This window comes from Sciurus vulgaris, assembly GCF_902686455.1.
Source record: "Sciurus vulgaris genome assembly, chromosome: 10".
Taxonomy (NCBI): domain Eukaryota; kingdom Metazoa; phylum Chordata; class Mammalia; order Rodentia; family Sciuridae; genus Sciurus; species Sciurus vulgaris.
In genome coordinates, this window is record NC_136470.1 from 123,407,138 (window position 1) to 123,425,224 (window position 18,087).

Here is an 18,087-nt window from a genome sequence, read left to right on the forward strand (position 1 = left end):
GTGAAAGGATCAGATATCAACATGGATTTAAACTTCTCAGTAACACTGAACAGACAAAAGACTGTTTATCAGTGCCTTTAAAAATCTAAGGAAAAGCAACACCAACCTTTAATTCTGTAACTAGCCAAAATACAAACTAAGAGTAGGAAAAAGGTACTTTCAAATATCCAAGATCTAGGCTGGGTGAGGTGTTGTCTACCTGTAGTCTCAGCTACTTGATAGACTGAGGCAGAAGGATTGCTTGAGCCCAGGAGTTTGAGGCCAATCTGGGCAACATAGTGAGACCCCCCCACCTCAAAAAATAAAAAGATCAAAAAATTTACCTGCCAAGCTCTCTTTCTGGAAGCTGTTGTATTAAAGAAACAAAAGAATGAGGGAAATGTGAGCTACAAGATACAGGAGAAAGGTATCACTAGGTATCATAGGATGAAACTGTGAACTGGCATAGAGACCAAGCAGACTAGATTAGAGTAGATCGGAAGGAACCAAGGAAGGCTTCATCAGGAAATGCAGTTGCTGCTGGGTATGATGGTACTCTCCTGAAATCCCAGTGATTCAGGAGGCTGAGGTGGGAGGATCCCAAGTTCGAGACCAGCTTTAGCAATTTAGTGAGACCCTGTCTCAAAATAAAGAAAAAAGAAATTAAAAGGGCTAAAGATATAGCTCAGTGGTAGAGTGCTCCTGAGTTTAATTCCCAATACTGGAAAAAAAAAAAAATGCAATTGCTAAAATACCTGATGGAACTAAGTGTGGATTTAGACAGATGGCAGAGATTTGGAGGAGGGGAGAAGTCAAGAACATGGAAAACCAAGCAAATAAGAGATTAAAGTGTAAAGTTCTAAACTCAGTGTTAAGCAGTTTATATTAAAAGTTTTGGAAGGGCGTGCAGGTAAAGTAGATAAAGTAGTTAAAGAGCTATTATCTCATCTTTCATAGAGCAAAATCAATATATAGCTCTTAAAACAGAAATAAAAGAAATAGGGACTAGGGTTGTGGCTCAGTGGTAGAGCGCTTGCCTAGCTTGTGTGAGGCACTGGGTTCAAGTCTCAGCACCACAAATAAATAAGTGAATAAAATAAAGGTCTATCAAAATCTAAAAAAATATTTAAAAAAACAAGAATTGCTGTCTGAAAGCATGAAGGTAAAAAGCAAAGGTGTGGAAAGTGGTTGTTTCTGGGATGAGAAAATAAAGGAAGAGGTTTGCCATTTTTTTAACACACTTTGTACAACTTTGTCTAAGTCTGAAGTGTATATATATATATATATGTAAATTAATTAAGAAAGAAACACAGGCAATAACAAATCTGGATGAATAAAGGACGCTTACCAGGCCCATGCTAAAATGAGTGTCCTTATCTCCTAGCATTGAGTATTGGTTCCGCTGCATGGACGTGGATGGAGATGGTGTACTCTCCATGTATGAGCTGGAGTACTTCTACGAGGAACAGTGTGAACGGATGGAAGCCATGGGCATTGAGCCCTTGCCATTCCATGATTTGCTGTGTCAGATGCTTGACTTGGTGAAGCCAGCCAATGATGGTGAGACCAGTGAATGGCAGTTTGCACTGTTTACCTTTGTAACAGAGTGGGGCACATAATACTGCATCAGTCCTATCTTATTTAACTTTCCAGAGGGTTTTTTTTTTTTTTTCACAGTACTGCAAATTGAACCCAGGGCACTTTACCAATGAGCTACATCCTCACCCTTTTTTAAAATTTTGAGACAGGATATTGCTAAGTTGCCCAGGCAGTCCTCAGACTTGCCATCCTCCTGCCTCAGCCTCCTGGTCTCTGAGATTACAAGTGTGCACCACCATGCTTGGCTCTAGGGTCTTTCTTACAGGCTTCCCAAGAACGGAAGTATTTAAGGTTTCTCCTTGGCTATTTAGTGTAGAACCAGCAATGATGGCAGATCTACTGTTTAAGAAAAAAGATTTTTCCCAGAGACAAAAAGCAGATTGTTTTCAGGGGCTGGGAAGTAAGGGGAGAAGGGAAGAGTTTCTTTTTAATGTGACAGTACCATGGAACTAGACAGTGGTGATGATTGTACAGCATTGTGAGTATGCTACTCAATTGTACCATTTTAAATTTTGTGTCGTGTGAATTTTACCTTGATTTTTTAAATGTGATTTGTACAGTAAACATGTACATAACTTTTAGACATCACTGGAAGTTTTTTCTCTTGCCAGAAGAGCCCTTGATGAAATTTACCAGGTATATTTGTTTTTATGTAGGCAAAATAACTCTGCGAGATCTGAAGAGGTGCAGAATGGCTCACATCTTCTATGATACCTTCTTCAATCTGGAGAAATACTTGGACCATGAACAGAGAGATCCCTTTGCAGTCCAGAAGGTACCAGTATAAGTTTAACTTTGAGAGTCACAGTATCAGGGGCTGGGTGATACATATTAAAATGGTCTCTGAATATAGGAATCTCAGTACTTAAAGAGATAACATTAAAAACTTTTCACCAAATGTTGAAAATAGAATAAAGTGTATAGGCCCTGGGTTCCATCCACAGCACCACAGAAACAGAATAAAGGACCAAGAGCATATTTCTCCCCACAGCCAATCTCAAGTTTAAATCATCTGCATCTTCAAGTTTAGATAATCTGCATCTGCCTATACTATCCACTGAATGGACTGTGTAGACTGTGTACTTGCATACGTATTAGAAAATAGTTTTAAAAAGTCCTTTGGAAAAAACTGTCCAACTTTCAAAATATATTAATAGGCACATCTATATTAAAAACTATATTGACCTTGATTTAATTGTTCTAAGCATATCTGGGATTCTATAATAAATAACTTTCCCTTTCCAAGTAAAATCTAGAACCCTCTGTTAACTTCAGATAATGGAACACTTTTTCATGTGTTAATGATTGCTGTTCATGGCTGTCAGTTTTAAATATTGTTCTACATCTGAATAGAGATGAGCACCCTTCCTCATGCCCCAAAACCTGTGGATCCTCAGAAAAAAATTATGTTAATAGGGAAGACTGTTTTTGCTCAGTCAGAATACAACTACAGGGGCTGGGGAGATAGCTCAGTTGATAGAGTGCTTGCCTTGCAAGCATAAGGCCCTGGGTTTGATCCCCAGCACCGCAAAAAAAAAAAGAGAGAGAGAGAGAATACAACTACAGGAAGCTTTTGCAATCACTTCTTATTCTTTCATATGTTCAATAACTGTTTGACCTAAATAATAGTAAGATTTTAAAGATCACCTTCTAAGAACAATTACTCTGCAGCTGACCTTGGGGCATAACCAAGGTGCATTATTGCTAACTAAAGTCAATATAATATTTCATTGAATTTAACATGCTCCATTATTTTAAGCAAAAAATAATTTTTTTTACCAGTTGTTAGTCTACAATGCATAGCAACGTCAGAAGTATTAAAAGGGTGGGGTTGTGGTCCTACACGGATTAAATATAGGTAAGTAACACATTGTGTAGTCAATATTTAAGTACTTACATTCTTCTAGGCATAACCAACACTACAAAGTAGGGCAATACTAACTCATTTTCATCTTGGAAAGACATTTGACCTGGAACATAATCCAAGATACTGCCCATATGTAGGAGGGCAAGAAATTGTTTATTTCCTTCATTTATTTTTATTTTATGTTATTTTTACCCTATTTAAACTTTACTTTTCTTTATATGAGATGGTGATTATTGATATTTGTTAGATCTGTGAAGAACAAGTCAGAAAGTACCAAAAAATTCCCTGTGTTGAAGAGATACTGAGTGTATGGAGATTACAAAGACAGAACAGCAAAAGGTAGCAAACATCTAGAGAGAAGAAAGTGACCTGGGAGAGGAGGGGTGCTGCCAGGAAGCGCTCGCAGGTGATATGGTATCTGAGCTTGCTTTTAAAGAAACAGTAAAAATTTGCCAGAGAAAAGGGTGGTACATTTCAGGTGAGCATGGACAAACCACATATCACTTCAGATGCTGCTGCATGAAGTGCTAGGGAGAAAGGAATGGAGAACTATGTCTGATTACAAGGTTAATGAATCTCACCTAAAAAAATTTGGCTGCTAAACTGTTTTGTTTAAATTGTAGTAAATCATCATAGGCGTGTTACCACCTCTTTTAACATGTTTAAGCACTTTTGAGAGAAGTATTTTCAGCAATATACATTTGTTATGACCTACCTTCAATTCTTTGATTATTTTTGTTTCTCTGGCTGTTCTCTTTCTAACAAGGATGTTGAAAATGATGGGCCTGAGCCCTCTGACTGGGACAGGTTTGCTGCTGAGGAATATGAGACACTTGTTGCAGAGGAATCTGCCCAAGCACAGTTCCAGGAAGGGTGAGTCTCCCCGTGTCTTATAGAACTCTAACAGGGGTGCCCATATCAGGAATATAAAACTACCTTAGAAAAATCGTTTTCTAGTTTTTCTTCTTTTGTTGTTGTATCTGGGATTGAACCCAACAGCACATACCCATTACGCCCCACATCCCCCATTTTTACTTTGAGCCTTTTTTATTTTGAGACAGGAACTTGCTAAATTGCTGAGGCTGGCCTTGAACTTGCGATCCTCCTGCCTCAGCCTGGAGAGCCACTGGGTGTGCCACCACACCTGGCTTTTCCTATTTTTGAATAACAATAATATCTGATGTAACCAACTTTTGTTAAATGAATACCTTTCCCAGTGGTCTTCTTTTCCCTTCTTGGTTTAGTTTCTGGTAAAGTCTTCTCTTGTCCCATTTCCTTTAATAAGTCATACCTTTCATAGAAACCAATAACACTGAGTCATACTGCTACTTCAGTGTTACCAGTAAACATTGTAAGTAAAGGAGGAAGCTACAAGAACTGAAGCTCTTTCAAAAAAGATGAGCATGCTTAAAACATATCTTTATCACATATGGTTTTGTGCATTCAACCCTGCACAAGTAACTTCTACATATAATTTATACTAGTTAGTGCAAAATCCCATAAAGGGATCATGTTCATAATCCAAAATATGTCAAAACATACTCTACAGTCATGTAGAACTAAAAAGAACAAATAAAAAGAAAAAAATAATCCAAGAATTTGACTGCTGGAACATTTCAGCAATTTTATAATTTTCCAGCATTTTCCATCATTATCTAGTGACTCCTAATTCTTCTTTAGTCCTTGTTTTGTAATACATTCATATGACATAATAGTTAAGGAAATAAAATGAATAAACAGTAAAAGTCTCTCTGCTTACCCAGCCAATGTTATCATTTCTTTGTGTGCCTTTCTAGGCTCTGTGTGCTGTGTGTATATACAAATGCAAATACATTGTTTTGGTTTTATTTCTTTTTTAAGTACTGGGGATTGCACCCAGGAGTGCTTTATCATTGAGCTACATCCCTAGCCCTTTTTATTTTGAGACAGGGTCCCACTAAATTGCTCAGGATCTCATAAGCTACTGAGGCTGGCTTCTGCATCCTGAGTCACTGGGATTAGAGGTATGTGCCACCATACCCAGCTTATTTTATAGTTCTTTACCAACATTATATCTCTAACATCTTGCTATTGGAAATTATAGTGTTACAACGAATCATTCTATATATATGACATTTTATACATCCATAGGATAAATTCCTAGAACTGTGGCAAACAAACAAGTATAATCAAACTAGGTATTTGTAAAAAGTATGCAAAGATGGAAGATTTTAGAAAAGCCAAGCAATGATGCATTCACCCAAAACGAGCAAGAGTGGGGAGCCATTTTCATTACCTTGGCCCAAAGGGAGAAAGATGGAAACCATCACCAGAATACAAAGAGAGTGGCTATATAAAAGGGTACCTGACAGAATCTGTGACTTTCAGTAATGGGATTTCACCAACCTGGGGCAACCCAACTGAGAGCTGCTAGAGAAAAATACCCAACTTCATACCCTCAGTAATCTGCTGGTGCCTCCTGGTAGTGTCCATTCAGAAACCAGAAGACAAGGGAGGCCCCTATGTGGTCAGTTCAAGTCAGCCTCCTGGGACACAAAACTGGGGGTGGGATCTGCAATGATAAACAGGAAATATCCAGCCCAGTGGATAATGTAGTAAGAGTGTACCGTCTTACTCCTCTACCATGCTGTCTTTTTAGTTTTTTTGTGTGGGTGCAGGACATGCCATCACCAACCTCCCTCCCTCTTTTTTTAGTTCATGAATATAATTAACCTTCCATATAATTAAGGACCATATTTAAGCCAAAAATCACATGGTTAAAAAATTAAAATTTTTTGGATTATGTGATGTGAGATTAATAGGTACGGTTTTTTGAAGATTGCAAGCAGTTTTATGAAAAAAAATTGAAAACAATGATTGTATTTCAAAAATATATTCTCCATAAGTAAAATAACAATGACACTATATTACACATACAAGAACTATTTAAACTATGAACATATAACAAGAATAATCATTCTACTTATGCTGTTTTTAAAGTTTATATATTTAGGACAAACATTCTTTTTGCATTAATGAACACAAAACATATTACTTAAGTAAACATCTCATTGAAAAGTTTTATAGTACATCCATAAAAATGGGATTTTAACATTCTAGAATAAGATACATTCCAATGTTTGTATATCAGAATGGATTCTGCTGTCATATATAACTAAAAAGAACCAATTTAAAAAATAAAAAGAAAAATATGTTAAATTATAGTTATTATTTGCTTTTTTAATTTGAAAAGTATCCTTGTTGGACAATAAATTATGTGGAATGCCTTATCAGAGAAAAATCAGCAGTGTGATTCTAGAGTGGAAGGAGCAGGATTCTTCAGCAACACAGAAAAAAAATGCGTCTAACCCATTCTCTGGCGGGGAGGGGGTCATGGAATGTTTTTCAGAGGAGGTCAATGACTACATTAAGACCTAAAAGATGAGGAGGAGTTGTCCAAGGGAGAAAAGAGGTACTTCAGGAAGGATGAACAGCATAAAACAGGCTCACAGGCAAAGTCAAGTTCTGCCCATGATTTAAGGGTCTTTTTTGATCTGGAGTTTTTTTTAATCTGTTCAGCCACAAAACTGGGATTTCATTTTTTATATCAATGACCTGGAAATCCTAAAATCATTTATATATTGAATATCATGAGCCTGAGTACATCATAAGATAGGAAAATGGATTCACAAGTATGGTTTAAGGTTTTTTTGAAATTATTTTTTTCATCTTATTAAGCAACACTGGTATAGTTAAGAACAGATATGGATTTTTATAATAGTAAAAAATAGACAATCTGAGCATCTGATGGGAAGGTTAATAAAATTATACTATTTATACACAGTCTTACGTAAGCATTAAAATCATGTTATGGATATATATTTATTTACTTTCATTACATCATCATCATCATCATCATCATCATAATAGGGACAAGGAAAAAGGCTTTGAAAGATAAATAGAAAACAACAAAAAGGTACCCAAAAGAATTAGGTGTATGTAAGGAAAACAAAAGGGATCTAACTTATATGTATTAGACAACAGAATAATGGAATAAATATATATATTCAAGGATAACAGAAAAGCTTTTGGATGGGAAGGTACTGGGGATTAAACACAGGGGTGCTACCTCCCAAGCTCTTTATTTATTTACTTATTTTTATTTTACTGTTTGGTACTGGGAACTGAACCCAGGGGCACATTACATTTGAACCACACCCCAAAACCTTTTTTAAAAAGTTTTAGACAGTGTCTCACTAAGTTGCTGAGGCTGACCTCAAACTTGCAATCCTCCTAACTCAGCCTCCTAAGTTGCTGAGATTACAGCTGTGTGCCACTACACCCAGCAAAGACCTGAATATGAAAGGTCAAAAGTTACATTATATGCAGGAAATCCTGATAATGAGTGATTCCAGATATACATTGTCAATTTGCTGGAATTCAAAAATGAATAAGGTTTATTTTGAGATGTTTTTATTTTCCCCATTTTTAAAAAATGTAAGACAAGGGGGGGAAGAGTCAACCTGTCTGAGATACCTCCACGGTAAGAATGCTGAAAGACTATGAAACAGTGCTTACATTCAAAGCTAAGATAATATTCAAACGTAAAGAAACAAATGAATATTTTCAAACATGTAAAAATTGGAGGTAATAATTACACCCTTGAGCTCTTTTAAAAACCAAGATACTACCCAAAATAAAGAGCACAGAAATGGAGCAGCCGTGGTAGACAAGAAATAAAAGTGAGGCCAGGTGCAGTGGTGCATGCCTGTAACCCCGAGGCTTAGGAGGCTGAGGCAGTAGGATGGGGAGTTCAAAGCCAGTCTCAGCAACTTGGTGAGGCACTTAGCAACTCAGTGAGACCCTGACTGTATTAAAAAAGAGCTGGGGATGTGGCTCAGTGGTTGAGCACCCTGGGGTTCAACCCCCAGTACCAAAAAAAAAAAGAAAAAGAAAAAGTGAGCATTCAATCCTTTTAAATGTAAAAATAAGGCTAAATAACTTCAGGGCATTAAAAGAAAACAGGACATAATATGCCAAAAAAAAAAAAAAAAACAACAATGTAACTAAAATTAGGATATAGAAAAAGGGAAGAAATACATGTTTTAATTCTAGAAATAACTTGAGATTAAGAAGTACAGAGAAGAAATAAAATATATGCGTTAGTTTCATTACCAAGTCTTAACAGATACCCTCTAAAACTGCTAAATTAAGTAGTGGGGTTAAAAATATGAAGATGAGGGCTGGGGAGATAGCTCAGCTGGTAGAGTACTTGCCTCGCAAGCACAAGGCCCTGAGTTCGATCCCCAGTATGCAAAAAAAAAAAAAAAAAAAAAAAAAAAATGAAGATGAACAGTTGAAATACTAAATCAAACTTCAGATATTTTAATTCAATCACAAAACATGTACACACAAAAGAAAATCAGGCTATGCAGTGTAAACTAAAGGTAACAACTAAGGCCTATATTTTTTTTAAGAATTTTTTTTTCACAGTAACTTTATCCTGTTTCTTTCTTTTTATGTGATGCTGAGGATTGAACCCAGGGCCTCACATATGCTAGGCAAGTCTTATACCACTGAGTCCTGCCCCAGCCCCAAGGCCAATATTTTTAGATCAATGAATGTAAAAGGAATAGAATCACTTATTAAAAGAAAAATTCAATTATGGAATGACAATAACGACCCCCCCCCCCAAAAAAAAAATCCAGGTTGAATATAAAAAGAATTAAGACTGCTAAAAAGAATTATCCTGATGACATCAGATCTTTGAAGCAAAAACTAGAAAAGGGTGGGTGGATGAACCCTATCCATTTGCAGACATAATAAACTATTCCCTGAAAAAAGATAAAAAATGCCTTTGTGGTTTATGTCCATAGACCATTGACAAAATACTTACTAAAGCTTCAAATAAAACTTCTAACTTTCTAGGAAAACAGATAGGATTAGAGTAAAGAAGCCAGCAGCTTAGATTGTAATAGAATGCAGAAGATAATTGTTACACATAATGAGAGAAGCAATTCATGAGCATCCCTGAATCTGAAACCTAAACCAAAAGCAGCAGTATCCAGGTAGGGCAACCCCTGTATATCTCATCCTATCCCTAAAGGAAAAAGGAAGCCATGAGTATGGGAATTTGGAACAGAGAAAGCCCAGCCACTGAAAGATCCACACCCCAGCAGCAAGACCAGAACAGACCAGCCCTCCTTGTCTGCCTTCTCACTGAAAACACCAGCAACTGTTTGCCCCTTCCTAAAGCAACCAGCAGAAACAGAGGCAGCAGTTTGTTCTCAACTGCATAGAAAGGTGGGAAAATATCAGTTGAGAAGTATCAAAATATTCAACTAACGGAAGGACTTTCACCCTTGGAAGAAGACATACAATAATCAGTTTAAGTCATCAACTTAAACTTAAGTAATAGTTTATTTATTACTTAAGTTGATGACTTAAGTAATAGTTTATTTACTATTTTCAGAGGAATAAGGGAAAATGTCACATTCTTGAAGTAAGACAATAGCCAGTGTCTTAGAAAATAATAATAAAAAAAAACTTTTAATGAAAAATGCAGTTATCAGACTGAATAGAATAGACACAGTGGACACAGCTGAAAAAAATTTTGATTTAAATATTGATTAGGATACTAGGGAGAAATCCTCTTAGAAATAATTCCCAGAATTTTAGCTATTTAGCCCATTATGTCCCATCATCCCAAATATGGAACACATATAAAAACTTAAATATGGTATATATAATTTATGATAATATAATTATGTTACAATATAATTATAATATTAATATATATCAGCTCCGGATTATGATTTCCAGCTATTAGGAAAAAACAATAGATAATTGACATAAAAATGACTGATGATAATTTAGCATGCTGAAAGACAAGTGTTAATTTGCTTTAGTGTGTATGTGGTGAATGACAGGGGCCTCATCCAAGCTAGGCAAGCATTCTACCAAGCCACAGTCCCAGCACATTTGGTGGCAAGCGACCTAAACTCCATTCAAATTGACATAAGCAAAACAAAACAATAAAAGCCATGAACAACATGGAAATTATTGGCTTACAGAATAAAAAAGTCCAGGAACAGCAGATCATACTAACTCTAAGGATTGAGAATGATCAGAGAAAGCCTTTATCCTTCCATTTAAGTATGCTTTTGTTTCTTTCACTTTGGAGCAAGATTTTCACATGTGATGGGAAAATGATCACCTACGTTCAGAGAAAAGAGAAAAGTCTCTTACTCACAAATTCGAATAAATGCCCAAGATTCATGTCATTTGACCTTAGTTGGCTTGGTTTGGGTCCAGTTCCCGAACAAACTCCTGAGAGACCTAGAACTTCTTAGACAGAGGTCAGGTCCATTCAAACCAGGTAAAATGGAGACTATGTACAGAAGGAAAGAAGGATGCTGTACCAGTAATCAAACAACAGGTATCCATAATAGTAAGAAAGGGGAACGCAAAAGGAAAAAGCATAAAATAATTGGCCTGAATAAGTCCAGATGTAGTGTCAATCACAAAAATCTGAATAAAAATCCACTTGTATGCTGTTCTTTAGATTCATCCCTAGCAGAAATAACAGACAAATGAGTAGTAATAAGAAAATCAGATATGACAACATTAATAAGACAACAGAGACAACAGAATTCAAAGCTTTAAAAGGTATTTATAAATCTTGGTATAGTGATGCACACCTATAATCCCAGGAACTCTGGAAACTGAGGCAAGAGGTTTTCAAGTTAAAAGCCAGCCTCAGCAGGCTGGGGAGATAGCTCAGTTGGGGGCCTGGGTTTGATCCCCAGCACCAAAAAAAAAAAAAAAAAAAAAAAAGCCAGCCTCAGCAACTTAGTTAGGCCCTAAGCAACTCAGAGGGACTCTGTCTCTAAACAAATACAAAAAGGGATGGGGATGTGGTTCAGTGGTTGTGCCCTTGGGTTCAATCCCTAGTACCAAAAACAAAACAAAAAAACCAAAAGGGATGTAGCTCAGTGGTAGAGGGCCCCTGTTTTTTAATACATGCAATATCTAAAGCAAACCTGGTAGAAATACAAGGAGAAATGTACAAATCCACAATCATGTAAAAACCAAGAAATTAAATAGATCAAAATATAACAACATAAACAATATAACACAAAAACATAATTGGTAAGCTTGACTTCATCGAAACAATATACTTGGTACCCAAAAACATGGAACCACTATAAAAGTGCCTATTTAAGCACAAAGAAAATTGTAACAATTTTTTAAACTCACTAGCATATAATTCGCATTAAATGCAACATGAAATTACCAAAAAAAAAAGAAAAAATACGTCTTGTAATTTTAAAATACAATAAAATTTTTTGAAGATTAAAGAATATTTTTAAAAATAATCTTTAAGCAAAGAGGACATAAAAAGAACAATTACTATGTTTTTTAGAAGCAGACAACAAAAGCATATTACTAATTCTATGTGATAAGACGAGGAAATTTTTAACCCATATACTAAAATAAATGAGTTAAAACTATCCACTCAAGATATATGGAAAAGACAAAATATATCCAAATAAAGTGTATATAAGGAAGCAACTAAGCACTTTAAACAAAAGCAGTTTAAACACAGAGCATACTATGTAACCAAGTGCTGTTCTAAATTTTTAATTTAGTGGGCACACAGAGAGCCATTCTTAGAAATCTGTCATTAACAGATTAAAAGAGAAAAAAATACATAAAATTTAAATTGATTCTTTGAAGGCACTCTGATATAATTTAATATATTTTCTAGTTTGGAAAACACTAATTTTGAGATGGGGTCTTATTGTTGTTGCCCAGACTGGGTTTTCAACCTCCTGGGCTCAAGTGATCCTCCCACCTAGCCTCCCAAGTAACTGTGGGGCTATAAAACTGTCCAGTTAGGAAAAAAAATTATCTTAAATCTAAGCAAACTAAGACTAGCACTAACAAATAAAGGATATTGACTCCATCTCCCAGAAATAAGCAGTTAAAAATGTAACAGGAAAAAAAAAGTACCATTCACAATAGCAGAATAACGTGACTTAGAAAAATATATATGAAAAAAACAAATTTCACTGAAAAATATAAAGACCCAGTTGCCATGTTTAAAAATAATTTATTAACTTAATACAGTCCCCCAAATATGTTGTAGAACTTGATAAATAATTCTAAAACCCATGTGGAACAACGAAAGCATAAATAGCAGTGAATTTTGAAAAGAAAGGTAGGGTGGGGTACAAGGCAAATGAACTATAAAGCTACAGTAATTAAACCCAGTATAGTATCCATGCTGAAACAAAACTTGAGGCATAGTACAGTCAGCCCTTTGATCTAGGGGTTCTGCATCTGTACATTTAAGCAATCACAGATCAAAAATTTTGGAAAAAATGTGTACTGAACTACATTGTAGTGGGTATTATAAGTAATCTAGAGATGATTTAAAATATTCAGATGATTGTATATGATTGAGAGAGCATCTTACATGTGTTAGGAAAACCCTGCTCAGTAAAATGTTAATTCTCCATGGCAGGGTAAGTTAAAGTGAATATTAAACTAATAAAACAGACTTCAGAAGCAGAAAAATAGTGGAAGGAAACTTACCCAAGAAATTATATATTTTGATACATTTTTAAATGACAAATGTTACATCTGGTTACATCATATGATCAGTATTATTCTTTTATAATATTCTTCAAAATCAACGTAAGAGCATAATTATTGCCCGATTCTAAAAGTCAAAACTAGAAATTTCACAAATGAAACAAACATGAAAATTATTATTTCACTGACATTAAAATGTAATAGCTAGACATGTACCTAACAACAGAAAAAAAATATATTTTAAGGAAAAATTAAAAATTCAACAATTATTATTGTAAATTTCAACAAAATAAGACAACACAATTAACATACTTTTAATCAATGCCAGAGAATACTCCACAAAACAAGAAAAATATACATTTATTGTGTTTTACAATTACATGAAATTTCTATAGGCAGACATATGGTAGGCCAACAAAACAAGACTTGATAAATTCAAATGCATTACATTAAAGTGTGTTATCTGAGCAAATAGAATTAAATTAGAAATCAGTAACAGAAAGAAAATATGGGAATCCCAAAATATTTTTGAAATTACCTGACACACTCCTAAAGACTCATGGGTCAAAAGAAGAAACCACAGGGAAATGAAAAAATTATCTTGAAATGAATGAAAATAAAAGAATATATGAAAATATAGCCAATGCAAGAAAAGCAGTATTCTGGATATTTATAGCTTAGAAAGGTCTAACATCAATAATATAAGCTTCTGTATGCTCCACCTCAAGGGCTTAGAAAAAGAACAAACTAACTCCAAAATTAGTAGAAGACAGGAAATAATTAAGATCAGAGCCAAAAATCAGTGAAACTGAGAATAAGAAAACAATACACCAGATCAATGCAACAGAGTTGGTTTTTTGCAAAGATAAATAAGATTGACAATCCTTAGCCAAACTAACCAAAAGAGTGAGAAGAAGCAAATCAACAAGATCACAAAAGGAAATATTATCACAGACCCTTCTGAAATCAAGGATTATCAGAACTTACTTTGAAAAATTATACTCCAATAAATTGCAAAATCTGGAATACACTGACAAATTGAATCTGAAAGACATAGAAACATAAACAATGGTATCAAGTAATGAATCAAAACAGCAATTAAAGGCTTCCATAAAGAAAAGCCCAGGACCTGATGGATTCTCAGCTCAGTTTTACCAGACCTTTACAGAACTAATGCCAGTCTTTCTCAAATTATTCCATGAATTGAAAGGGAGGGAACACTCCCAAAATACATACAATGAGCTAGTAAAACCCTGAGACATATCAAGGAAAGAAGACTACAGACCAATAACCTTGATGACATAGAGGCAAATATCCTTAATAAAATAACAGTACACTGCATTCAAAAACACATCAAAAAGATACGCCATTGATCAAGTGGGCTTCATTCCAGGGATGCATGGTTGGTTCAGCATTTGCAAATCAATAAATGTAATTCACCATTTAAACAGAATTAAGGACAAGAATCACTTGATCATCTCAGAAGAAAAAAGACCTCTGGTAAGATCCAGCACCCATTTGTATTAAAAATGTTGGAGAAGCTAGGGATCAAAGGAACTTCCTTCAACATCATAAAGCCATTTATGACAGACCCAAAGTCAACAGCCTACTGAATGGAGAAAACTAAAAGCATTTCCTCTGAAATTAGAAACAAGACAAGGGTGTCCACTCTTACAACTACTATTCAATATAGTCCTCAAAACATTAACCAGAGTGACCCGTAGAGAGGAAATCAAAAGGGATACAAATAAGATAAGAAGTCAAACTATTTGTTTGCTGATAATATGATCCTAGATCTAGAAGACTCAAAAAAACTCCACCACAAGACTTCTAAAGATTATGAATGAGTTCAGCAAAGTAGCAGGATACAAGATTAACACCCATAAATCAATAGCTTTCTGATACTCCAATAGTGATTCAGTCAAGGAAGAAATCAGGGAAACCATCCTATTCACAACCTCAAAAAAAATTTTTTTAAATAATTGGGAATTAATCAAATCTAGGTGGTGAAAAAGCTCTACAATGAAAATTATAGAACACTGAAGACAACCTTAGAAGATGAAAAGACATCCCATGTTTTTATGATATGCAGAATTAATTATGTCAAATGGCCATAATACTAAAATCAATATACAGATTCACTGTAGTCCCCACCAAATACCAATGACATTCCTTCACAGAATTAGAAAATAACAATTCTTAAATACATTTCGAAGAATAAAGAGACCCAGACTAGCCAAAGCAATACTAAGCAAGAAAAGTGAAGCAGGAGGCATCACAATAACTGATCTGAAATTATATTACAGAAATATAGTAACAAAACAAGCATGGTATTGGCATCAAAAAGACATGAAAACCAACGGAACAGAATGGACGACACGGAGACCAATCCACATAACTATAGCCATCTGATCTTTGACCAACGTTGCCAAAAATACAACACAGAGAAAAGACAGCTCTTTTAACCAAATGCCGGTAGGAAAACTGGATAGCTACTATGTAAAACATGAAATTAGACCCCTCTTTCTCCCACACCTGCCACAAAATTCAAATCGAAATGGATCAAAGACTTAGAAATAGGGAACTACACCAGAAACCCTACAGTTGCTACAATGCACAGGATCAACATTCCATCATAGAGCTGCTGGCAACAAATTCCTTACAAGACCCCCAAAAGCACTAGAAATAAAACCAAGAATCAATAAGTGAATGCGGTCAAACTAAAAAGCTATGCACAGAAAAGGAACAAAAGCATGAAGAAAACCTACAGAATGTGAGAAAACCTTGTCTAGCTACTCCTGCAATAGAGGACTAATAACAAAGAACTACAAAAACCTTACTACCAAAAAAAAAAAAAAAGACAGATAACCCAGTCAGTAAAAGGGGCAATAGAACCTAAGCAGAAACTTCTCTCCAAGAAGAAAGAAGGAAACAAAATGGCCAACATAAACATGAAGAATGTTCAACAACTCTAAGCAATCAGGGAAATGCAAATCAAAACTACAACTAAGATTTTATCTCAGTCTAGTCAGAATGACAGTGATCAAGAATATAAACAATAATAAATGCTGGTGAGATTGTGGGGAAAAGGTGACTTGTACATTGTTGGTGGGACTGCAGACTAGTACAACCACTCTGGAAAATCATGGAGAGTCCTTAAAAAACTACAAATGGAACTACTTGTATGACCCAGCTGTTGCACTCCTTGGTATTTTCACAAAAGATCTAAAATCAGTAAAATACAGTGATAGAACCACCTCAATATTTATAGCAGCACCATTCATAGTAACTAAATTATGGAATCAAGCTAGATGTCTGTCAGTAGATGAACGGATTAAGAAATATACACATACACACATGCACGCATACATACACATATACACACAATGGGAGTTCTAGTCAGCCACAAAAGAGAATGAAATTATGGCATTTGCCAGTAAATGAATGGAAATGGAGAATATCATGCTAAGTGAAATAAACCAAACTAAGAAACTCTTCAAAGGTCAAATATTTTCTCTCATAGATGAAGCTAGGGTAACATAAGGGGAAGGGGGAGGGAAGGATAGGAATGATTTAAATAACCATCAAATGTAAATTAATAGATGAGCAAAAGGAAGTCAGGTAGAGTAGGGGGAGAATAGGAGGGAGACTAGGATGGGAGAGAGAAAGGGGAAGAGAAAACGGGATTATGTATTGAAAATCTATTCCCATGCATGTATGAGTTTGTCAGGATGAACCCAACTACTATGTATGACCATAAAGCTCAAATTTTTAAAAATACAAGGTTCTACCTCAAACTAAAAAAAGAAAAAGCAAACAAGACTCAAGTAAGAAGTAGGAAATAATAAAGATCACATTTAAAAAAAATCCATGAGAGAGAAACAGGAAAACAATGTTGAAGAATTAGTGAAACCAAAATTGGTGCTTTAGAAAGATGAAAAGAGAGTAAGGACACTAGAGAATTTAAAAGAATTGCTAAGGGAGTATTATGAGAAACTTCAGCCCAGTAAATTCCACAACTTAGATGAAATGGGACAAAATCCTAGAAAAATTCAGCTTAACATAACTGACTCAAGAAGAAATGGAAAATCAATGTAGACCTATCCCAAGTAAAGATACTAAATTAGTTATTTAAAATGTTCCTTACAAATAATATTGGTCAAATTCTATTACTATATACTGTGTGTATGTATAAAGATGTAACAATGAATCTCACCATATGTATAAACTATAAGGCACCTGATTTAAAAAAATGGAAATAAAATATTCCCCAGGGAGGACATGACCTACACCTCAGGAGCAACTCAGAGGCACAAGAGGATTACAGGTTTAAGGCCAGCCTTGGCAACTTGCTGAGAACCTGTCTCAAAAAGTTAAAAAAAAAAAAAAAGAAAAAAAGAAAGAAAAAGAAAAAAAAAGGCTGGGGATGAGTTCAGTGGTAGAGCACCATGGGTTCACAATCCCCAGTACCATAAAATAGAAATAAAAATCTTCCCCACAAGAAAAGTCCAGGTCCAGATGACTTTACTAGTGAATGCTGTCAAATATGTATAGAAAGTTGGACCAATCTTTTACAAATACTTTCAGAAAATAACGGTATGAAGGAATACTTCTAAACTCATTCTATTTGTAAAGCCAATATTACCCTTAGAGAAAAGCCAAAAACATCACAAAATGAAAACTACAAACCAGTATCCCTCATAAACTTCAAAACAAACTACTTCAAAACTATTAACCCGTCAAGTCCATTAATATATAAAAAGATTATATAGCATGATTAAATGGGATTTATCTTAGAAATGGAAGGTTTTAACATCTGAAAAAATCAGTTATGGAAATAAAACATATTAATTGAATAAATAATAAAAGATCATTGACAAAATCCAACATCCATTCACAAGAATTCTCACCCAGGTAAGCACAGAAGGGCACTTCTTCAACTGACAGAGGACACTGCAGTTAACATTTATGGTAAAAAACTAAATGCCTTCCCCCTAAGATCAGGAAACCACGTGAGGATGTTTCTATTATTCATCATTTCTAATCAGCATTATAAATGGAGA

At 35.0% G+C, this 18,087-nt stretch overlaps 1 protein-coding gene across 6 annotated transcripts in view; it reads left to right on the top strand.

Annotated features, from left to right (window-relative positions):
* PPP2R3A (protein phosphatase 2 regulatory subunit B''alpha) overlaps window positions 1-18,087 on the top strand; it is a 150,090-nt gene that overhangs the window by 118,482 nt on the left and 13,521 nt on the right. For all 6 annotated transcript variants that reach the window (XM_079155007.1, XM_079155008.1, XM_079155009.1 and 3 more), the window contains 3 exons: window positions 1,364-1,539; window positions 2,235-2,353; window positions 4,212-4,318. In XM_079155007.1, the coding sequence (XP_079011133.1) occupies window positions 1,364-1,539; window positions 2,235-2,353; window positions 4,212-4,318 (402 nt within the window). The remainder of the gene's footprint in view (window positions 1-1,363; window positions 1,540-2,234; window positions 2,354-4,211; window positions 4,319-18,087) is intronic.